The 25,382-nt window shown below is 39.9% G+C and overlaps 1 protein-coding gene across 1 annotated transcript in view; it reads left to right on the forward strand.

Moving 5' to 3' along the window:
* Positions 1-25,382, forward strand: part of PKD1L1 (polycystin 1 like 1, transient receptor potential channel interacting) — a 1,345,235-nt gene that overhangs the window by 760,436 nt on the left and 559,417 nt on the right. The window contains exon 30 of the mRNA XM_044065604.1: positions 11,627-11,834. Coding sequence (XP_043921539.1) covers positions 11,627-11,834 — 208 coding nt within the window. The remainder of the gene's footprint in view (positions 1-11,626; positions 11,835-25,382) is intronic.

Here is a 25,382-nt window from a genome sequence, read left to right on the forward strand (position 1 = left end):
ATTCGGGCTACCTTAAGTCCACTCTTCATTTTTTCCCTTAGAACAGCTCCTCTTGAACTGTACTGCTAATCTAACCAGCCTATTCTCTAACTAAAAAGTTCAGCTCTTGTTGATTCCTAAGTAGACTATTCTCTATCTGTAAAGCCTAGCACTTGCTCCTAAAGTACTTTTTACTCTGATATAGCACTTTTTATTATACATAGTACCCCACCGGCCAAAAAACACCACATCCCCCGAAGTCTTTTTCAAACTCCTCTACATAAAGTTTTTGCCTATTCCTTCTAGCATGGCGATGGATCAGTTGCTAGTGTCCTCTCCTGCTCAGCTGCTGAATCTGGGAATATTGAGGCAATGTTACAATTGCCTCATGTACACTGACAACCCTCTCCTTCTCCCACAAAACACAAATACATGCCAGAGATGCAAATATATAGCCAAACTGGAGGCTGAGCTCTCTCAACATAGGACTGGCAAGACCAGACAGGAGGAGAAGGTAACCACACACACCACAAACCCAGTCTCACATAGCACTATCAAAACCTCAAATCATACACATAAATACACAAAGACATACTCGGAGGCTCTGATCAAAAATCTACCAAAACAGCAGAGGCCACCAAAGCAGACACCCAAACAACTGCCTCCACAGGGCACAGCACATGCAACACATAGACCACAAAGTCAGTGTGCCAAACAGTCACAGCCCTTAAGGCCAAACACAATGCCAGACACACTCGTCATAGGTGACTCCATAGTCAGACACACTGAAGTCCCGCTCACCAGATTGAGTAAGGAGAAGGTCACAGTAAGCTGCCTATCGGGCACTAGAATCCGCCACATAACGCAAGCACTCAGGTCACTCAACTGCAGGTACAAGTATGACTCAGTCATTGTCCATGCTGGTGTGAACGACCTGAGACGTACCTCCCTGGACTACATGAAAAGAGACATAGAGGAGCTCTCTAATTATGTAGCCCAGGCAGGTATGACCCTGACCTTGAGCAGTATCCTACCTTCACCAAGAATGATGCCACAATACGAAGACAAGATTATCAGCTTTAATAATTGGCTTAAACTATAGTGTCATTCAAAGGGGATCCAATGTCTGTCTGCCTGGGATGACATGCTGGACAAGCCACGCTGCTTCGCTAGGGACGGCTTGCACCTGTCACCCCTGGGCTTCCGGATTTTGGCAAAGGCTCTTGCCACCCCCATTGTGCCTTTTTTAGGCAGGGCTCAAATTCTAAACCTACCACCCTAGAACACAAAAAAGGAAAAAACTAAGGGTAATGCTGCTCAATGCCAGAAGTCTCAATCTCAAGATGCACGCACTCGAGGCCCTTCTCAATATGGAGAACATCGATGTCTGTGCTGTGACAGAAACCTGGTTCAAGGCTCCTGAGAGCACCCCAGCACTATCAGGTTTCACCTCATATCATGCGTTCCGGCCCCAAAATCTGGACAACACCAAGAAAGGAGGGGGGGTGTCCATATTCATCAAGGATACCCTCACCTCAAGGTTGGTGGCAACGCACGATGCATCGGAAACCATCCAGGTGCAATTAACCGTTGGCAAGACTTCACTGCAGTTTGTAGCCTGTTACAGGCCACCCTCCCAAACTCAGGAACCTCACACAGCTTTCCTGAAAACACTGGAGGGGATAAATATATCTCCAAACACCATCATACTGGGTGATTTCAACTATCCAAATATAGACTGGGATCACTACTCAAGCCCCAACACTCTAGCCCAAAGGTTCCTAGAGTTCATAAACTCAAATGCCATGGAACAACTAGTCACCATCCCCACAAGAGGAGAAAACATACTAGATCTTATCATCAAAAACATGGGGTCACAATGTTCAACACCAGAAGTATACCCATCATTGGTGAGATCAGATCATAAACTAATCTCACTGGAAGTCCACATCCCGCCCCCACACCAGATAAAAAAGACCACAGTGAAGAACTTCTCAAAAGCCGACTTCACACTCCTAAAGACTGGTGTGGTCTCTTTCAAGGCCCCCAAGCCAGCGGAAACCATTACTCAAACCGCTGAATCACTTACAAATGCCTTCTACCAGCACCTCCAGGATTGCATGGACCAAGCAATCCCAAAGAAAACAAAGACTCTTTGTACCAAAGGCAAGCGTCCAGTCTGGTGGACCCCAGCCATAAACAAGCTTTACAACAAAAGGAAGAAGCTACTACAAGATAGAGCAAAATCCGTAAAAGGGAAGACACCCCTGATCATTATAAGTAAAAAACTGAGATCTCTCATAAAAGCATCCAAGGCAAATTTTGAGAGAAAAATCGCTAAGGACTCAAAAGACAATCATAAGGCCTTTTTAGCTATGTTAGAAACCTGGGAGGAAACTCCCAGATATGCTCAGAATTAGTTCAAAATGACGTAAAACCACTGAAGCTACAGACATTGCCAACATGCTGGCTGACAGGTTCAGTGCAAATTTCTCCCAAAGGAGAGATATCTATACCAGAGGATTGTAGTCCCCAAACATCTCAAATGCTCAGGTGAGAACTCTCTCCAAGGCGAAAAACACAGCATCCATGGGACCAGATGGTGTCCCCGGTTGTGTGCTCCACAAACTCAATGAGGAATTAAACCCGCAGCTAGGGCAGCTGTTTAATCTTAGCCTCACCTCAGGATATGTACCCAAGGAGTGGCGTACGGCAACGGTGGTCCCACTTCATAAAGGAGGTGCCTCCACCGACCCCAGAAACTACCATCCCATCAGCTTGACAAGCCTGGTCTGCAAAGCTATGGAGAGGATCATAATGGAACTCATAAATAAAGACATAGGGGACTTGCAGACTTTGGATCCAACCCAGTTTGGCTTTGTCAAGGGCAGATCATGCCTTTTAAACTTGGTTGACTTCTTCGAAACAGTCACCAAGGCCATTGACGAGGCAAGGCAGTCCACACAGCCTACCTTGACCTGGCAAAGGCTTTCGACACAATACCCCACTCGGGTATCATTGAAAAACTCACCAGCTTAAATGTAAACCCATACGTCACTAGATGGGTTGCAAACTGGTTAAGTGACAGAACCCACAGGGTCAGAGTTGCTGGCGCCATGTCAGACTCCAAGCATGTCACAAGTGGTGTCCCACAGGGCTCAGTCCTGGGCCCACTTTTGTTCAGCATCTACTTTTCAGAAGTACAAGCAAACACAGGAGGATTATGGCTGACAAAGTTTGCAGATGACTGCAAACTGGGCACCATAGTTGAAAACCCATCTGATACAGACATCCTTCAGAAGGGTCTCATAGAAATGGATAACTGGTGCCAGAACCATGGCCTAAAGTTAAACGCCAAAAAATGCATAGTCATACCCTTCGGGAAAAACAAGGTTACCCCTAGTTACCATATAGGTGGCAATCCACTAAGCACAGAAGAGGTTATCAGGGATCTGGGGACCCAGGTTGACAGTAACCTTTCGTTTGACACTCACGTTGCCAAAGTAGTTAGGAAGACCTTCTACATTGCCCACCTGATTATAAAGGGATTCACATCTAGATCAAGGGAGGTCATCGTTCCCCTGTACTCATCACTCATCAGACCAATGATTGAGAACAATGCCCCATTCGGAATGTATCTGACCCGACACCTGCAGCAATTGGAAAGGCCCCAAAAGTTCCTCACCAAAAGGATAAAGGGTCTCAAAAATATGTCTTATGCTGCCTGACTGAAGGAACTCCAGCTCTATTCAGTCGCTTACCATCTGCTCAGAGGTGACCTGTGCTTGACATACAAAGCCATGTCCAACCCAGAATTAATGAACATGCTTCACCTCAAAAAATCTAAATCCATCAGAACTACAAGGGCAAGAGACTTAAACCTCAACACAGCTATTAATAGGACGTGCTGGAGGGACAGATTCATCACCCAGAGACTCCCTATGCTGTGGAACAAAATCCCGGTACATGTGAGGCAGAGCACCTCGCTGGCCTTGTTCAAGAGAAATCTTGACCAATGGATGGGAGATCGCAGGTATACCCCAGTGATAACCTCGGTGTCACTGCTTGACAGAGGCACAGCAAAATAATGGGCATAGTATCCTTCAAACTAAAGGGGTGGCGAAAGCCACAAAACTCTGGGCTAGGCTTATAAATGCCCTAGGGCAGATAGCCTAGTATGAACCTATGAACTTATGAACCTATACCTGGTTTGGTGCTTTTTTTGAAAAATACAGGAGCTGTTTTCCCTTAACTTAGCAAGGTACTTTGCAATTATAGGCTGTTTAGTGCCTATGATTAACTTCTCCTTATTAATAAAGAGAGTTGAGTGCTTGTATCAATTTAAGGCTTCCTAGTGCTTTCCAGCAGGTATTAGAGCAAGTGCTAGTCACAGGGATGCTTAAAGGCAAGATGAAAAAAAAATGGTTTATCCTAAACACTGCAGTGTGCACTAGAGATGTTACATGTCAAAGTAAGTAACTTAAGTTTTACCTGTCTAAAAAGTTAAGTTTTAGTGGAGAGTCACTTTTTAAAACAGCAAGATAGATTGAAAGGGGGTGATCATTTTTGTATTCCAGTATTATGGAATACGGTAGAATGGCCAATAAATTTAAATAGTTGAATGGGAGTGATTTCACAAAATGATAATGTTGTGCTTACTCACACAAGCTAGTGAAAGCAGAGAGGAAATGAGATATATGGTCAAATTAACATAAGAGGCAGGCAGCTAGAAAGACAGTGGTATTTAAAAACACGATAGAACCAAGAAATAATCCAAAACACAGACACGGAACAGGATACGCCAACTTCTCAGGAAAGGTTTTGCTACAAGTATCCAATAAAAGCTGTTTATTTAACTTCAGATTGTAAATTAAAAAACATATAACACCACCGGTACTGTTAAACACTACAGAGCAGCAACACTACAGAGTGCTTTTCGTTCTAAAAATGCTAGAACTTCATCAGACAACAACCAGCATTGATACAGGCTTATTTAAAAGGCTGGTACATAGCAAATTGATTGATTGACACCAATTAAGTCTGCAATTAAGCACCATAATTAAAATTTCTTAACTACAACCTACAATAAAAAATCCTGTTCCGTGTCGGTATTTAAAAACACGACAGTGACAGTGTGGGGGGGATTTCTGTCTGACTCATAAGAGACAGAGCTGTTGTGTCTTTTGAAGTTTTAATATGCAGTTAAAAGCAGAACACAAGCAAAACACAAGGTAAAGAAAACAAATCACAGCACTCAAGATATGAAAAGGCAATAAACTAATACAAAATACAACAAATAAAAAGCAAACCAACCTTTCCCTCACAGCGAAGTGTAGCAGAGTCTGGGTGAGCCTTTCAAATAAAGCTCTGAAATGTTTTATTTTACCCCTTAAATTGAAGCTTTAGTTCCTAGCTCCACCCCCTCAATTCACAAATGATTACCCTTAAGTGAGCTCTTCTATCTTATGTATGAGTCCTTAATTGATCAGTTCTAATTTCTGCCTGACTCACAAGAGACAGAGCTGTTGTGTCTTTTGAAGTTTTAATATGCAGTTAAAAGCAGAACACAAGCAAAACACAAGGTAAAGAAAACAAATCACAGCACTCAAGATATAAAAAGGCAATAAACTAATACAAAATACAACAAATAAAAAGCAAACCAACCTTTCCCTCACAACAAAGTGTAGCAGAGTCTGGGTGAGCTTTTCCAATAAAGCCCAGTATCTGGTTTTCTAGCATCTGTCTTTTGAACTGCTGGTAATGGGTGATCCCATGTGATGTAGACTTCATCATTTTCCATGATGCTTTGTGGATCATGTTTTGAGTGTTTTTCAGCCACTTCAGTACCATAATGTTTGCATAGTCCTCAGTGCAACAGTCTCACCACATTATTATGCCTTTCAGTATACAGTCCTTCTGCCATTAGTATTTCACAACCAGCAGCAAGGTGTGTGACTGTTTCCAATTCTGTTTTACAAAATCTACATTTGTCTGTTTCTCCCACATGTTCACTGGACTTTGTAAACCAGCGTGTACATAGTCCACTATCTTGGACTGCCAATATTAACCTTTCATGTCTTGGTTTGAATTCACTTCTCCTTAACCAGTCCTTCATTCGATCCAGATCAACATGAGGTTCTTCCAGAAGTTTTCTATAATTGCAACTATATTTATGCATTTTCTGCATTTCTTGCCATCTTATCTGGTCCTTCACCTTATATTCAGTTGCTGCCTGTTTTTTTATCTACTTCTGGTTTGATTTTCATTCCTGCTTGATGCCTATATGCTTCTGCTAAACTAACCAGGGAAGTCATGAAGTCATCTTAGATTTATTCTCCTCATGTTTCAAAACTTTCATTAAGTTTGGGAGTTGTGATGTCAGCAGATGTGTGCAGTCCCACGATTGCAGATCTATACATGTAATCAATTTCAAGGAGGGCCATACCTCCTTCAGAATGGGGAATGTATAATCTTGGTATGCACTAATTTTTTTATAAATCATTTGGTGAGCATGAAGCATCCTTCTTGTTTTCCTATCTAATCTATCCAACATGTTTTGGGGCCAGTCAATCGCTCCAAAACTGTAAGTTAGGGCAGGAAGAGCAAATTGATTTATAGATTGAATTTTGTTCCTACATGTCAGTGCTGTTTTCAGAATTAATTTAAGTCTTCTGAAATATTCCTTACTAAGTTTTATTTGCATTTGTTCATGTTTTATTGTTGATCCTTCATCATTCTCAAATATTTATACACTCCCTTTGCTAAAGTTCATTTATATCACATTCTTGTCCCAAACAGATGTTTTCTTGATGCTGCAGTTTTCCTGCTTTGAAGGTTGGTTTTGCACATTTATCAAGACCAAATGACATTCTATCATCTGAAAAAGTTTTGACAACTTGCAGTTGCGCGTTCACTTCTTCATCTGATGAGCTATACTGTTTTTAATCATCGACAAAGAGAAGATGAGATGTCTTACATTCTGTTGTTTTCTAGGAGCCAAATTATAGCCATGGCCTAAGCTGTTAAGCAGACAGCTTAATGGGTTAAGGGAAAGACATAATAGCAGCAGTGACAGAGAGTCACCCTGCAATATTCCCAGTTGAATTTTTATCCCTGGAATAATAATTTGTCTTTTATTATGGCTTAATTGCAAAGTGGTCTGCCACTATTTCATGGTCACTGCAATGTAATCAATTAGTGTAGGGTGTGTCATATATTTTAAAGCACTATTTTATCCATGAATGTGGGATACTATCAAATGCTTTTTTGTAGTCAGTCCATTCTGTACTTAGATTCTTCCCCTATTTTACAGTTCTCTACTATGACTTTATTTAACAACAAATACTCCTTTGTGCCATATGACTTTCTTTTATTGCCATTTTGTTCTATTGCAATAAATGAGTTTTCTTCTAAATGATAATAAACTCTGTCAGCATAAATTCCAGTGTATAGTTTATACGTCATCAGAAGGTAAGTTATTGGTCTATAACGTTTAGGGTAGCTTGCAGGTTCACTCTTAAGTAGGAGCATTGTTTTTCCTGTTGTTAGCCAGGTTCATGTGTGTTCAGAGTGCGCATATAAATAGTTCTTACTCAATGCTAAAACTTAGTGCAAAGATGTTACTGCATCTGGGCCTGAGGTTTTCCAATTAGAGGCTTTCCTTAAGTTTGTTTCAATCTCTCTGGCTGTTACTTCATGCCATTTCATATCCTGTACCTTTAAACTTCTTATTCTTTCTTTTACTTCTATCCATTTAGTATCTTTGTTATGTTCCACAGGATCTTTATAAATATTTCTCCAAAATGTATCTATTTCTTTTTTTGGTGGTCTTTCAATTCCCTTTACCTTGTTTCCCAATTCTCTATAAAACTTTTTTGGGTCATTAATAAATTGCTTATTTTGTACTTTTCCTTTATATTTATCTTCATATCTTCTAAGTTTTACCACCTGGGCTGAGCTTTTCAGTTTATTTGCGATAGTGCATGATAGATCCTGATCTGTTCTAATACTACGCATTGCCTTTATCACAGCTATCTTTCTAAGTATTTTTGTTGATCTGTTCCCTCTTCTATACTCCTCTGCCAGTGGCACTTCTTGTCTCAATTCCTTTATAGTTTTCTCTGTTTGATACTTCCGTGATGGTATTTGATTTCTCCCATTCCTTTCCCTCACTACCCTGTGATCTTGTGGCAGAACTTTATCAGTTATTAATTTAGCTGCACAGTAATATATCCTGTTTACGTCTGTTATAGTGTATGGATCTTCTATGGATAGTCTAAGTTACTGTGTTCCTTTGTTTTAACTTTATTGGTTTTATTGACCTTCTGCAGTCTATTTCTTTCATTAATCTTAATATGTCTATCCATCTCTACCAAATCAAGCAACTCTTCTCTTAGCTCATGTTCTTCTAAACTGAGACACATTTTTTGTTTTCTATTTCCTGTGGGCTTTCTATAGAAAGTTCTATAGCATCTACTTGTGGCACATTCGCTTCAGTTTGATCCTGTGCCATCCGGTGCTCTGTCATATGGGAACTCACTAGCCTATCACTCCTCATCACTGCATCAGTTTCCACAGTTTCCTCTTCTTGCTGTCCAGCTTCAAGTGAATAATTATACTGGTTTCCTGCAGAAGGCTCCAAAATATATTCGTATGGATCTGACCAATTGTGTCCTGTTCCACTGGTTTCCCCTTAATTTGAATGTCCGTTCCTCTATCCTGTTGTGGTGCTTTCTAAGTTAGATTTTCTACACTGAATCCTTCACTTCACAGGTACTCCATAACCTCCGTTTCTATTTCTTTACCCTCTCCATTGCTAATCTCCTTTCCTACTTTTCCTCTTTGTCTTCTTATTTTTTGTATTGTAAAGTTTTCCTTTGTCTGTATTTCTCTTCAAATATTTTTGGTGCTGCTCTTTTTGTATTGATTAGTTTTGCTTTCTCCTTTGCACAGATATTCCACCATATTAAATCGTTTTCTTTCCCGTGTCCATACTTCTATCTCAGATGTCTCCTGATCTTCCTCTTTCTCTTTACTTTGGGGACTCACTCCATCATGTTCTGATGTAACCTGTTAGACCTTCTACACCAAATCCTTCACTTCATAGGCACTCCATAACTTCAACTTCTATTTTTTAACTTCTGCTTTACAAATCTTCTTTTCTACATCCCCTCTTTGTGATTTTTTTTTATTGTGAAATGTTCCATATCTGGATGCCTTTGCCTGTATTTCTCTTTGAATATATTTGGGGCTGCCTTCTTTATATTGATTAATTTGGCTTTCGCCTTTGCATAAATATTGCACCATATCAAATTTCTCTTTCTTTCCCATGTCCATATTTCTTTTTTATACTTTTAAAAAATCTCTAGGTTTTGTTGTTTATATTTTTGCACTTCCTGAGTTGCTTCTTTTTCCAAACAGTTCAAAGTTTCTTGGGCTATATACTGTTTTTTATAGACGTGTTGTAGTAATGAACACAATTTTTTATTTGAGGCTTCTGACAGTTTCTTTCCTGTAATGTCTCTCTTAATCTTTTTATATACCTTGTGTCTGGAAATTCCATGCTTTTCACATAATAATAATAATAATAATACATGATTTCCTTCTTATCCTCAGTAGTCCACTCTGTCACCTTTAGAGCTGTTCTCTGGCCCATCAGTTTTTGTGACTTTTGTGGACTGCTTCTTCCGTCTACAATGGGGCGGGGGGGCATCCTCCCCCTGTGCCTGGCCTGGCACCATTGTAGGAATGTTTCCATATTTTGAGGATTCTACACTGTCACTTTTCCAGTCCTTGCACTAGTGTGCCTACCAGGATTGGGCACTTTTATATCTTGAGTTTTGTGCACCCAGCTATCTTTTTTACATTTAAATATATATATATAAATACAGTCTATGTATCATTGCCGTCTTGATGTGATTTTGTGAAAAATAGGGTCCACCTCATGAAGGTACTCACCAAGACTTGAGGATAAATTCATTTTCAGCAACACTCCTCTGCTTTGCTTGCTGACTTATCTCTCTATTCGGACCCCGAATGTCAATGCCCCATTTGCCTGAGTCGGTGGTAACCCAGGTGAATGTAAAAGATCCCATGGCATTTACTAAAAAGAGGAAAGGAAGTCCTCCAGTGCTGTTGCCAAATTTCTCCTAGTCAGTATGAATACCACCTTGGATCACCCCTGAAAAGAGGCCAGTGATCTAGGGGGACTAACCTGTCATACAAACTGTAAACAAATAAATAAATATGTTAGTGATTAATTGCTTTAGTGCATGATACCATCTGTTCTCAGAAAGAGCTTCAGGAATTAAATAATTTAGACATAAAGTGAGTTTTGATAAATCTACTTACAAACCAGCTCTGTGAAACATTCAACCCAGTTAAGATATGTTTAAAAACATTTTAATAAATGATTGCTTGTGTATCTGTAAACTTAAGGAGTAAGATCTTTTGTCATGCAGTCCATTAACAGAAGGACTTCACCAGACTGCTGAACTGTTGCTCATGGTTTATGTTATATTAGAAAGACAACAAGGCAGTACAGAAATCAGTCTGGGGCAGCTTGTCAGGCTGGAGATGGAGAGGGTTCAGCAGAGTGACATTTGAAAACAGGACATTTAGGTAAACAAAGTATATAAAATATTCAGATGATTTGTACTTGATGGATATAACTCAAATGTGATATCTACAGCACAATTAAACTTAATTTAGAGAAAATGGAAGCAGAAATATTTTAAGGTAATTCTGTTCCTCTATATGATCTGAGCAAGAATATTCTATAGCACTTTTTTATAAATGCATATCTCTGTAAATACTGAAAAATGTGTTGGATGATGTTATTTATTCATGTTATAAATAAGCTAAATTGTTGAATTGCTTTATCCTTCTGAAGAGCACTTGTACTTGAGTTGCTTGGAATGGAATAAAGCTATTTTATGAAAGTATCTTCACAAGATGTGTTCTGTTTATACAGTATTTGTAGCGTTGGTAGGCATTTAACCACTTAATAAATTAAAGTAAGCTGGGGGCAGATGATATGAACCAGTCCTCCAGTTGTTAATAAATGAAAAAGAAAATAAATAAATATAAATCAATAAATATCAGATAAATAACTGTATACATGAACGTGTGCAAGAATGCCCCTTTTGTTGCCCTGTCAACCTGAAAAATAAAATCGCAGGAAGGTGTATACGTGTGTGTGTGTGTGTGTGTGTGTGTGTGTGTGTGTGTGTGTGTGTGTGTGTGTGTGTGTGTGTGTGTGTGTGTGTGTGTGTGAGTGTTGGTGGCAGGCGTGAGGGACAGAGAGAGAGAGAAAAACTGCAGAATAAAATGATATAGCACAATAGATAGCTGAACAGGATGCTGATTCAGTATTTCCTCTTGGAGAACACTAAATGCATGCATGGAGGAGTTGGCATCTCGGCAGCTTACTGTAGCTCCTCTGTAATCCTATCTGAATGGGCTGTTGCTTGTGCAGCCCCCTCCTCTTGCACCTGCATAGAGTGCACTCCAAAACACAGTGTGTGCATCGCATCATCATGCTTTCATAGATGTTATCAAGGATCAAAATAAGGGAAATGTAGGTTTTGTATGTCAACTGTTGCTGAGAAAGTGTTACTAACCCCTTTCTTTTTCTAACTGTTAACAGCATAACTGAAAACTTTGTCCCTGGTATCATAAGCATTCTGGTCCTTGTGCTGTACATCTTCCTTATGATCATCTGCAAATGCATAGACCGGCATGAGGAGAAGAAAACTGGTATTGTAGTGCTGCAGGACAACAGCCCAACAGATCATCAGCTGTATGCAGTCATCATTGACACTGGCTTCAGATCCAGAGCAAGGACAACAGCTAGGGTAAGTTGTTAACTCTAAACAACTAAAATGAAAGTGCTTGATGCATCATTTATTTATGGAAGAAATAGGAAGGGTGTAGGCTTAAATCAGCCAGTAACACATACTTTAATTCTGTTATTACGTACATCACCAATAAATGGTAAAAAACCCTGTTTGTACACAAGTGTAATTGTACTAATACTTAATAGTAACACAAATTCCAAACCATTTATTCTAGGTCTAGAAAAGGGTAGCCTTTAGAAGATGGATTTAGTATCTTATCAATGCAATGTTTACCTTTTCCTGCTGCATATCCTGATGTCCTTCCAAATCACTGTTGTAGTATTCTTTACGAAAGGATTCCCTGTCAAGGATAGCCCAATGTCCAGCCAGTATACTATAGCCTTAGGGGATATTGTTTCTCGCATGATAGAGTGTTTTAAATGGGACTGTTTTCAGGTTTCTGACATTCAAAAGAGGTATTATGAGATCCTCCAGATGGAATCCCCTAAGACCTCTGCTGTACCTCCAGTAGTGGCTGCTCTTCTAGATACTGTTTCAGCAGCCTCTGTGGCTCCAGATTATGAACCTCCAGCCCCTAAGAAACCTGACAGATTTACAAGGTTCCTGATGAGTGTAAGTTCCTATATAAATGTCCTTCTGCTGACTGTTTTGTAGTGCCTGTCAGTTCTGACAAATGCTTTAAACTTTTTCCATCTACTAACATACTTCCTTCAGAGAAGGACAATAGAGTTATCAAATGGCTAGACAAAGAGGTATATACTGCCACCTTGGCTTTTCAGGCTATTCATTACCCGTCTAATATGATCAGGTATATTTTAGCCCTTCTTTCTCAGGGTTACCAGGCAAACTCTGACCTCCCTGATTATGAAGGGAAGGCCTTGGCCCTCTTTTTACTGAGATCTGCTTCCCAGGTAGCTTACCACTCTAGTAAATGTAGTTATGATGCAACTGATGCCTACGTCAGGGCTGCTCCCTTTGGTTCTGTTTTGAGACATTGTTCTTGGCTTTGTCTCTAGCCTTTGCCTGATGATATTAAGGCAAAAATTTGGATGCTCCTCTTGATAATAGGAACCTGTTTGGTTCTCCTGCTGCTGAGCATTTTAAATCCCTTCAGGATAAAGCTAAGGCATTGCAGGAAGTAAAGCATATTTTTGTGTCTCCTATCCCTAAGTTCCAGAGGAATTATCTTTCCAAATCTGCCTTTGTTCGCAGACAACCTCACCCTCCACCCAAAAGTATGAAAGGTTCTAGGTGGTTCCTCCTGCTAAGTCTACTTAGAATCCTACTGCTCAAAAGCCATTCTCAAGACAAACCAGGTTCTGTCTGAAAGTCTGCTTCCCCCCTTTCTTGAGTTAGGTTCTCTTATCCCTTCTTATTTCCCTGCCCACTCTGAATTGGTTAAGGGTCACTCAAGACTCTTGGGTTCTGTCCATCATCTATCAGGGATACTTCATAATATGGAAATTTTTTCCACTTTTTCTGGGTATCCCTCAACCTCCTCAGGAGCAGCTTCCTTTATTCCTGGAATTGCTTCATGGGTTTTTGGCACAAAGCATCATTCAGTTTGTTCCCCCTTACCAGAAAGGGAAGGGGTTTTATTCCAGACTGTTTCTGGTTCCAAGGAAGGAAGGCACCTGGAGACCCATTCTGGAACTTACTCAGCTCAACACCTTTCTGAAGGTCATTTATTTTGGATGTTGTCTTTTCAAACCCCGTTTCCTCTTCTTCCCAAGCTTTATTGGGTTCACTGGACCTCAAGCATATTTATCTTCACATCCCAATTCATCCCCTTTTCAGGAGGTTTTTTCATTTCTCTGTCTCTTCCTTGCATTTTCAGTTCTCTGCTTTGCTCTTTGGCCTTTTCACTGCCCCAAGGGTATTTACCAAATGCCTCCCTCCTGTGATTGCTTTTGCAGATTGAGAGGGGCTCATATCTTACCTTATCTAAATGACCTGCTTATTCAAGCCTCCTGTTCTGAGGTCTTGCTTCAGCACCTCCAGTATACTGCTTGTCTCTTACAAAGCCTGGGGTTTACAGTAAACATTTAGAAATCAGACCTAGTTCCTACTCAAGATCATGTCTTTCTCAGTTGCAGGATCCAGACCATTCCCATGCTGGCATTCCTGCCTCCTCCCAAGGCTGTTTTTTTATAATCACCTTTTTTCAGTCCCTTCCTCATCTGGCTTCACTTACAGCCAGGGAATTTCTCAGGGTTCTAGGATTCATGGCTTTCACTATTCCTGTGCTACTTCTAGCCAGACTTTATAGGAGAAAACTGCAGTGGTTCCTAAACTCAGTATGGTTCCACCATTGCCATCCATTAGATTCTTTAGTTCCTTTTCTTCCATGCCTCAAACTCAAGCTTCAGTGACGGATTCATCAGCTGTTTCTCAACCTGGGACTTAGCCCCCAATCCCCTCTCAGGAACTTTTCCTAGATGCCTAAGACAAGGGATAGGGAGCCTTCTGTTCCCTCAAGGTCCAGGATCTCTGTCTTCCTCATCAGAGGTCAGACCACATCAACATAAAGGAGCTGAGAGCTCTCATTTTGGTCATTCAGACCTTTCACTCCCTCTTTCTTCCAGGGCATCTCAACGTCTTCACAGACAATACCACAGTGATGTGGTATATCAACAAGCAAGGATGGAGACTGTCCTACCTTCTTTGCAAACTGGGTCTTCAAATATGGGATCTAGCTGTCCATTATCAAGTGACTGCTTTGGCTGTGTAAATGACTCTAGAGCAAAATACACCTGCATACTCTTTGAGCAGGTCCAGTACACATGCTGATGAATTGATGTTTCACAGTGAAGTGTTTCTGGACATTGTCCATCAGTGGGGTACTCCACAGGTAGACCTTTTTGCCTCACCTTGAACAGAAAACTTCCTGTTTTTCTTACCAGAGTCCCAAGTCCTCTGGCTTGGAAGGTAGATGCCCTCTCTTTTTCTTGGAAGGGGATTTTTCTCTGTGCCTTCTCTTCTCTTCCAATGATTCCTAGGGTCCTGCTCAAGATAGAGTAGGACTCCCCAAACTCTTGTTGGTGACTCCACTTTGGTCCAGAAAATATTGCTTCCCTCTTCCTCTTCTTCACCTAGCCAGGAGCAATCACCACAAGTTACCTCACAGGGTGGTCCTACTCATAGATGACAAGGAGTCTCTGATCCATCCTCACTTGTCCACTCTTCATCTAACATTGTGGGCGATTTGGTTTTGATCCCTTTTAGGCACTTTTTTTCTGAGGATGTGCTTAGGGTCCTGCAGGAGACTATGAAACCCACTACCAGGAAATCACACATGTCCAAATGGAAAAGATTTTCTAGCTGGTGCCTTACTCATAACCAGGATCCATTTTCTGTGGTAATCCCTCTAGTTGTTTCTTATTTGTGTGAATTGCTCCATGCTGGGTCAGCATATTCTTCTGTTAACCTCACCTCTCAGCTATTTCTGCTTGTCTGCCACTGACTCCTCCTCTGGCCTGTAGGTTTGATGTCAAACAATTTCTTAAATGCTTCCTTCATATCAGGATATTCCACCTTCCTGGGACCTCAGTTCTGTACTTGAAAAACTGACTCAGGCTCCTTTTGAGCCTGCAGCTTCAGCTTCCTTGCAACATTGTACATGGAAGACTGCTCTTCTTTTGGCCCCTACTTCAGCTAAAAGAGTCTCTGAACTTCAGGCTGTCATGGCTGTTCCTCTCTTTTTGGTTTTTCATAAGGACAGGGCGTCTCTTCTTACTAATCCTTCTTTTCTGCCCAGGGGGGTTAATGAATTGTCTCTTAATCTATTAATTTACCCTACTTTTTAATTCTCCACAGTCTGCTAGTAAGAAGATTTTTCACACTTTGGTTTTACATAGATAGCCCAGATATTATTTGGATAAGACTAAGGCCATTCAGAAATATGAGCAACTTTTAATTTCTTTTCAACATAGATCTCTGGGTTTGGCTGTTTCTAAGCAAACCATATCCTCCTGGATCTCTAAAGCTATTTATTTTTGTTACTCCTTTCATGGAAAATCTATTTCTACCACTGCAAAGGCTCATTCTACTAGGATGGTTGCTTCCTCTAGTGCTTTTTTCAAAGGATTGGATACCAATTCCATCCTTGAGGCTGGTACTTCACCAAGCATTACAAATTGGATGTTGCTTCCAGAACAAGAGCTGGCTTTGCCAGAGCTATCTTACATGGGTTTCTTGAGGCTCCTCTGTGCCTTCCTCCTCTCGTTTACTCCTGAGCTTTTGTGCTCCCCCTTTTGTAAAGAATACTGAAACAGTGATATGGAAGGACATAGCAGAGTTGTGTAAAATCTTACTGTAACAGTAGATCCCCTCCTCTTCATTGTTGCAGTATTCACTCCCTCCTTTCTCCCCCTTCTGCTCTGATCTTTTCCTTCTACCTTCCTAGCCTGGAATTCCTTTCTTTTTTCCTTCTGTAAGCACATGTTCCTCATTCCTTGGACTGCTTTTGCTTTGGAGCTTTTCAGTACTGGGTTGTGTATGTCCACACATCACCTTTATGCTCTCTGCCTTGAGCAAGGAACATACAGGTGACATATGAGGCTTTGGTTTACTGGGCAGACATTGAGCTACTCTTGGCACAGAATCCCTCCTCTAAAGAATACTGCAACAGTGAAGAGAAGGACAGCTGCTGTTATGGTAAGATTTTACACAACTGTGCTTTTCCATGTAATATAACCATTTGGAAAAGAACTTGCCCCCAGTACCTTTAACCCCAGTACCTTTACAGTTGCAACACTCTTCACTTACAGCAAGTTTTTCTTATGTTAGTGCACTGGTGAAAATGGAAAATGGACAAGTAACAAGGTAAATAGTGTCTGTTTATAGAATATCATTCTCTGACTATATATATTTCTGTTTTTCTAACTACCTGCATAATACATATTGTTTTTCATTATAAGTAAATAATTGTGATTGCAGTTGTTCTCACAATAGTAGCCTTAGAGATATTACTTATAGGACTGATCTGGGGATTGTGTTTTTTTTCTGGATTCCCTTTTCTCTCAACCCCAAACACACATACACATGCATACCAGTCACTTCTTTGGGAGGCATATTTTTCTCCTTAAACTTTGATTTCTTAGCATCTAACAGAGTTGCCTCCTCAATGGTTTTTTTCACAATTATCTGGAAATGGAGCCCTGCATCCAGTTCTCTGGTACGGAGAATAAATGTTCTTGTTTTTGAGGAGCTTGAACCACCATTCAGATAATTCTGTCTTTTCCCAGGGCTGGCAGAGTTCATTTAATGATGCCATTGTGTTTAATTTGCTGATGAGGAGAAATGAAAATAAATAAGCGCCATTACCAGGCTGTCAGAGCTTCTCCTTGTTGCTGACTCACTGAGAGGCGCATCTGTTTGAGAAACCAAACCAAAACAAAAGGGTACAAAGTCAAGAAGCCAGTAGAGTTTAAAGAGACAGACAGTGGATCTTATTTTTTTTTTTTTTTTTTTTTTTTTTTACTAAAAGGTTTGTGTATTTTTATCAGGAATCGGTGACAGAGCCTGAATTCAAGGATGTGTTTGAAATATTACTCAAATTCCATAGAACGTTTATAGAACATGTGTTGCATGTGCAGTATGCAACTCTAATGTCTGGCATTATTGTTTGACTGTATTTTTCACTGACTCACCAGAAACTCAACAATTTTTGTACAATGGACAGGGTAAAATAGGAGGGAAAATCAGGGATTTCAACTTAACATTCTTGCACGGGACAGGACCAAAATACAAGGCAAAGTCATGGGCAGCTGAGAGCTAAGCATTTAACCAGTTTGGAAGACACTACATGCCTCTCAACTTGTTGATTGCTAATTCAAACAAAGGCCCCAAATCAGGGACAGTTCTAAAATATTTACTCTAATTCATTTAAAAAATGTATAGAACAGCAGGTTTTGATTCAACCTTCATTTTCTGAATAACGATAAGATGTATGGGCCACTAAATGACTGGTAGTAATCATAAATAATTAACCAGAAAATCAACAATTTTATAAAGGATAAGGCAAACTTATCAGACAAAATGAGGGACATCCAGTGGTACAAGGTTTGATTCCCTCAGCCACCAGTGCCTAACTATGTGATTCTGAGCAAGTCATTCAACCAGACACTGCCCCAGGGCTGAGTCTGAAAAAGGTCCATGGAGAGCAGTGCTCTACCCTGGCAAACAAATACAAAACTAAATAAATAAATAAAACTGCCACTGTGCTGAAGCAGCTGTAATACAGCTATGATGCCTTCTTTGTAGGAGTGACTGTGGAATCTCTGTCCGTGACTATGTGCCTGGAGAATGCTGCTGATTGCAGGTAGCAGTGTTTGCATTAATTCCCGAGAAAAACAATATAGAGAAAAATAGAAGAGCAGCAGCTGTCAGATGCAAGACTGAACAGCTATTTTTGAAAAGAATCTCTATTACTTTTTGCAAGGCAAATGAAAAATATGGAAAGTTTATTTTTTATGTAACTCAGCATACCTCTCAACTTTTTGATCAAGCAGTCTTGACAAAGCCCAAATAATTGGGGCAGGCACCACAAATCAAGGACTGTTTTAATTATTTCTCTTAATCCTCTTAAAGTTAATAGAACAATAGTTTTACAGTGAAATGCATTTTCTGAGCAATAATAAGTAGGACTGTATTATGTCTGTCATTATTGACTAAATGTAACCCTCAGTGATTAACAAGAAAATCAAAAATTCTAAGGAAGACTTTGCAAAAATATGAGGTAAAGTCAGGGACAGCTGTAACATATGCTGATTAGTATGAAGTTGATTAAGAAAGCTATGACATATCCCTTGCTTCTGTTTGCTCCTGCCATACCATATCAGTAATTGCTTCACAGTACTGTTACACAGTGATTTAAATCAGTGTAAAACTGATTATTGTAATGACTTCTGCTTGCACATGTATGTGTGTCTGGACAAGATATGTGGGAAAAGGAATAGATTATTGGTTCAGTGGTACTTTGTGTAGTGTTGCCATCTCACAGCACTTATCTTGCTGGTTGAGTTCTTGGCTGTAGCCCCCTCTTTCATGTCATCTGCATGTCCTCCCTATCTTTGTGTGGGCTTTATTTAAGTGCTCTGTTTTCCTCCAGCATCCAAAGAAATGCCATAGGTTTATTGATGTTCCTTCAGTTTGCATGTAGGTAACTATGCAGTGTGTGTGTGTGTGTGTGTGTGTGTGTGTGTGTGTGTGTGTGTGTGTGTGTGTGTGTGTGTGTGTGTGTGTGTGTGTGTTTTGTGTGGTTGTGTGGGTGTGTTTTGTGTGGTTGTGTGTGTGTGGGTGTGTGTGTGTGGGTGTGGGTGTGTGTGTGTGTGAGTGTGTGTGTGTGTGTGTGTGTGTGTGTGTGTGTGTGTGTGTGTGTGTGTGTGTGTGTGTGTGTGTGTGTGTGTATTTGTTTGCATATCTTGTGATCGCCCTGGTTTGTCAAGGGCAGCACCAGTATGTATGTGCATCAAAAAGAGCTTCTGGGAGCTTTCACTCCCTGCTGTCTAACAGGCTCACTAAGGACGTCTGCCATAGGTCATACCAAGTGTAAATCTGGCCCCACTCAGAGGTAGCCACAGAAGGTTGTTTTTGGAGGCCAGGGATACTGTGGCCACTATTTATTTTATTTTTCCGTCACAGTCAAGCTTTAGAGGTATGCAAAGAAGATCACTATAGCTTGTATATTGGCTGGGGATGAGTGGTCATTATTTCTTTCAGTTTCTTGAATTACATTTCAGAGGTGTGCGCACCAGAGGGGTACACAAAAATTATTTGGGGATGAGTAGACAGGGGCTCTGTCTTCCTTGATATGATTTATATTTATTTGTTCATTTTATTTTCCATTTGTTTAGCAGGAAAGTCTGGCTGGGCCAGTGGTCCATTTTCAGTGGAGGCCTGGGGAGAAAATCTCCACAGTATAACAAACATTACAAAACTATAATAAGAAATATTAAGAAATATTACAATAAATAGTTAACTTAAAAATAGTCACAAAGCAAGTTTGTGTTGGTAGAGATTGTGAGGCATTAGACAGAGTAGGTAAGAATACAATAAAAATATATGTGATGAGAATATTGATAGTGGGTTAAGAGAAGGTTATTGTGGAATTAGATTAAGTAAAAATATATAAAGTAAGAATAATATGACTGGACTGTGGTAAGATTAGAGATCATAGTACCTACTAAGAATAGCTAGTTAAGTTGAGTTAGGTTGCTCGGTAATTGAGTTGGGCTGTTTAGCTTGGTTCTGAACCATACCTCTCAACCTGAAATCATAAAAAGTCTGGACCCATGAAAAATAGGTACAGTTGGCCAAAAATCTGTATGCTAGTTAACATAAAATTTGCATACATAATTATGTAACCCTGCCCATTCCAATGGAATTGTGGGATAGTGACTTTTAAACGCAAACTAAACAGACAAAATATGAAACACAAAATAAACAGAAAAGTATTTTATTTACATTAATATTTGAACTTGTATCAAACTTTGAACTTGTGAAAAACTAAAATACAATTTTCTTTTATAAAAATAAACTGGTTTTATCCATCTACACTAAAATACAAGTCATTAGCATTATTCATTACGACACCAAATGTCATAGACATTATGTACACACCTTGACTACATACAGCAGGAATGCAAAAAATATTAACATATACACAAATGCACATGCTACTTAACAAACAATATACTCTTATTTATGCACTTTACACCTGCAGTCTCTCTGTTCCTGTCTTGGTTATTTCCAATTACTTTTAAATTGTGATTTGTGAAGCAGATAGCCTTCCTGTAATTTACTCCCATCTCCCCTTTGTCCTGCAATCCTCCAACCTTCCAACCCACTCCTGAGTCTCTGCTTATTCTTGCAATACTGTGTTCCCTCATTTGCAGCTGTCAACTGCTGTACTTTGTAAAGGATTGATACAATGTCCATTTCATTACCAAACCAATCCACTGAAGCTTCTAAATAAAAACACTTGTCAGATTCCTCCCATGCCTTATCCATATCCAGTCATGTATAACTACTTAATGTATGCACCTACCTATTCTCATTTTATAATTCCACTACTATTGGTTTTAACTGCTAAATTCTGTCGCAAGCGTACAGCTCCACACACCCTCTCAACAAATCCTTACCTTCCTCTACATTAAGCTGTCAACCTGAGGGGCATTTTAAGCCAAGCTGTACTTCCCAATAATAGCAGAATACAGGGCTGTTGACTTGAGGGGCATTTTAAGCCTAGCTATGCATCCCAATAATAGTAGAATACTACAGCAATAACCCACGCCTGGGTGTGGGTAATGCTGGATTTACCCACGGTTGGTGTGGTTTGGTCACGAGGGCGAAGCCTGAGTGGCCAAACAAATCCAACCGTGGGTAAATCCAGCATTACTCACACCCAGAAGTGGGTTATTGCTATTATACAATGACATTATTTAAGAAAAAAAATAATTACTTTTCTTAAATAATGGCATTGTATAATGCCTCCTTGCTGCCCTTCCGCAGCTGTCTGGTATTCTGCATCAGTTCTGATGTACTGCGCATGCTTATACTTACGCAGTACATCAGAGCTGTGGGCAAAAGCAACGGAGAAAGCAAGATCTCCGTTGCTTTTTACAACCTGTCTCGCTATGTTAAACGAGTTTAACATAGCGAGACAGCTTTAAAGAAAAGCAGCGGAGAATCTCCGTTGCTTTTTTTAAAGCTGTCTCGCTAGGTTAAACCCATTTAACATAGCAAGACAGTTTTGAAAAAAGCAACGGAGAAAGCAAGATCTCTGTTGCTTTTTAAAGTATCTCACTATGTTAAATGGGTTTAACATAGCGAGACAGCTTTAAAAAAAGCAACGGAGATGCTCCATTGCTTTTTTTAAAAGCTGTCTCACTATGTTAAACTCTTTTAACATAGTGAGACACTTTAAAAAGCAATGGAGATCTTGCATTCTCCGTTGCTGTAAAAAAAAAAAGAGTTATACTAATGGAAAAAATCTGGACGACCAGACCTTTTTCCATTACTATAACTGTGATTTACAATGTGCACGCTAACCAATCAGCATACACGTTTTGGAATATTAATGGGGGGTCGTTATATAATAGGTTGTTGACCTGAGAGGCATTTTAAGCCAAGCTGCACATCCCAATCATAATAGAATGCTAGGCTGTCAACCTGAGAGGCATTTTAAGTCTAGCTACGCATCCCAGTAATAGTAGAATACTAGGCTGTCAGCTAGAGGGACATTTTAAACCTAGCTACACATCCCAATAATAGTAGAATACTAGGCCCAAGGGGCATTTTAAGCATGGCTACGCATCCCAATAATAGTAGAATACTAGGCTGTCGACCCAAGGGACATTTTAAGCCTAGCCACGCATCCCAATAATAGTAGAATACTAAGCTGTTGACTGGAAGAACATTTTAAGTTTAGCTATATCCTTCCCAATAAATTTTGAGGTTGACTTTATTTGTTTGTTAACCAGATAAGTAACAGGGTTAATCAAAGTCACACATCCTAGTGACTGATTACTTTTTTGTAGTCACATTTATGCAAATTGCAGCTCAGGATATCAAAATCAGGGTTATAGAGTGGAACTTGTTAGCATTTTATAGGCATTACCCTGTGTCACGTGCTACCAGGCATATCAACCTTTGTCCTATCAATGATCAGTTTTTAAATATTGCTTTTATAAACTTAGAAAATTGACAGAATAGCAGGTTTTTCATTAGCATGAATTTTCTAAAGGGTATGAAGTCTGAAACTCAAATGCCTATCATTATTTTCTGACTTTTGTCATTAATGATTTGCCAATCATCTGCCAGAAAACCAACAATTTATGAGGAGCAGAACCAAAATATGAGGCAAAAATCTGGACAGTTGAGAGGTATGACTGGAATGAGAAAGAGATTCAGAAATATGTTGGGTATTAATTTATTGATGATTCAGGAGCAAAAGAATGGCACATATATGCACCTAGCTAGTGCAGTGAAACAGTGAATGCTGGTCTCCTGCATTCCAACAACATACTTTGCCTACACCTTGACAGTTGTATAATACGTGATAACACATTATGTTGTCAACACTCCATCCACATTTTAAAATAATGTGTAAACTGACTTGTTAATTGCTTCAGTTTCTCCAGCCCAAATGGGTTACAGTTAGTAACTGAAAGTCACAATTTTTAGTTGCAGTAACTGATGCTGCTCTTCTGGGTGAGGATGTTCATTAAGCCGTTATCCAAAAGTAGAGTAGTCAACACCTTTCTGTATTTTTTTAAGTTGGGGTACTTTCTTCCCAACTAAGTGTTAACAAGGCCTAATTTGAAGGTTAAGTCACATTCTGAGTACACATGCAGGCTTAAACCTCCAATGCTTACATACAGCATTCTTCTGGAGTAGAGTTGCTAGTCCTACTGTTTGGGGTTATTTAATAAGGTCATTTGATTGTTTGAAATGCACTTTTCAAATCTGGGTTTGATGTCGATCAGTTACTTAAGACATATAAAGGGTGTTTAATGTGGGTATGCTTACCAATAGTGACAAGATTATCGCCTGTCGTTTAGAACGCCTGTGAGCTCGTGCCCATCACTGAACGGTGCCACATATCTTTGGGTACCGAGTGGATGTAGTAAAACTGAATGCAGTTCTATTATTAATGCATTCAGTGGATGAACATACTCAGTATGCCGTTTGAACTGGATAAAGTTCAACTTTGTCTAGATGCCCCTGTCTTAAACTGGTTTCAACTGACTGCTATAAACTTGAACAACTAAAAACATTCAAGTGTCTAACATCTGACTGAGCTATTTTTAGAGGAACCATCTTTATTGCGTTTCATATTACTGGGAAAGATCATTTAGGGAGAGACCCAGTCGGTGTTACAGAAACCTGAGCAAGTGTTGAAAGAATAGACTAATATATAAGATGTAAATAAGGTGGTGGGCAATCAAACAGAAATTGTTATGGGGGTGGTGGTGGTTACCTTACAGAAACAAGACCAGTGTCACTGCATCCTCCACTCTGCTCACTATATGCTGTACAGTTGCTAGAAATGTCATTCAATCAAATTCAATGTAGTATGAGGAGTCCGACCAGGAAACCAAAACAAAAAAAAAAGGCAAAGTTTAACAGACACAGTCCAAGCCCTATTCCGACGGGCTGGCAGTCTCCCTTATGAACCTAACAGCATTGTGCATGCCCTGCACATGATGACATCTGCAACTTATAAGAAAAAAATTTAAAACGTCAGGAATTAAAGAGAGCACTCTGGAATTTGTGGACCCTTGTTATTTGGACCTCAAAACCGGAAAATACAGAGGAATTTGGTATGGTTGAGAGGTATGTTCTGAACATGTACAAATCCATGAATTAGTTAAGTGGGCGTTGAGGAGGTTTTTAAAGGTTAATTTCTTGGTTGTGTTCCTAATGTTAAGGGCAAATTGTTCCATGTTTTGGCAATGTAGTTGGAACACAGGGAGTCGCCAACACTGTTTTTACTTCTGGTTATGTTGATTAGTGATTTGTTACTGAATCTTAGTATACATTTGCTTGAGTACTGGTTTAATATGTCTTGTAGCACTGGTGTTTTTTTAGGTTGGTAAATTATTTGGTGGGCCACTGTAAGTTGGTTAAGGGCATGCAAATTTGGTAGTTCTAACCAAGATAGTTGTTTAAGAGCCTGGCAGTGATGAAATCAATAGACAAGTTTAGTTGTGAATTTGGCTATTTTGTTGTAACAGCTCTTTGATTTAGTTGTCTGATTTATTTAGGTTAGTGAGAATGGGGGAAGTGTAGAGAAGTGTTGAGACTGGATGTGTTCTAGCAATAATAGTCTTAGTGTTATTGGTAAGGTATTTTTTACACCTGTGTAAAGTTCAGAGTTTTTTTATGTACTTTATAGTTTGGGCAGTGTGTAACTCAAATTTCATGTTTTGATCAATGATAATACCTAAACGTTTGGTTTGGGTTACTAGTGTAATGTAATTATTGTTTCTTGAAGTAATTCTGAATATGGTGGTGGGAGCAGTGGTTTTGCGGGATGAAACAACAGTTAAGTTTTGTTTGTGTTAAATATGAGCTGTGAATTGGATAGCCAGGATGTTCATCGTGTTACCCTGCTGCAGTCATCACACTTGGGTTATCCTGTCGTCAGACGGTCCCGCAGTCGGCCGGAATTCCAAAGTCTTGGTCCGGCGTCGGTTGCTGTCACCTCTTCCCTGACGTCAGTGCACCAGGGGTATATATAATGCAACCAACGCCATTTTCTTCTGTCTTTCTTGCCGCGCGGTGCCCGAAGCAGAAGCAGTTTGCAAGTGCCGGTCGGCTGACTCCTGAGATTTTCGAATTTGAATTTCAGACCGAAGTCTTCTATAAAGCTAAGTACCCCGTTGAGGAAACTTTTCTTGCCTCAGACCAATGTCAGAAAAAGTTAACAATTGTATTTCTTGTGGGAAGCAAATACCTCATAAGGATTTTCATTCTTATTGCATACCTTGCCTAGGCCCAGACCACGACGTCACTTCTTGTCGGTTTTGTGCTAGGTTT

The sequence above is a fragment of the Protopterus annectens genome, chromosome 3.part0 (genome assembly GCF_019279795.1).
Source record: "Protopterus annectens isolate FY-2018-M chromosome 3.part0, PAN1.0, whole genome shotgun sequence".
NCBI classification, from domain to species: Eukaryota; Metazoa; Chordata; order Ceratodontiformes; family Protopteridae; genus Protopterus; species Protopterus annectens.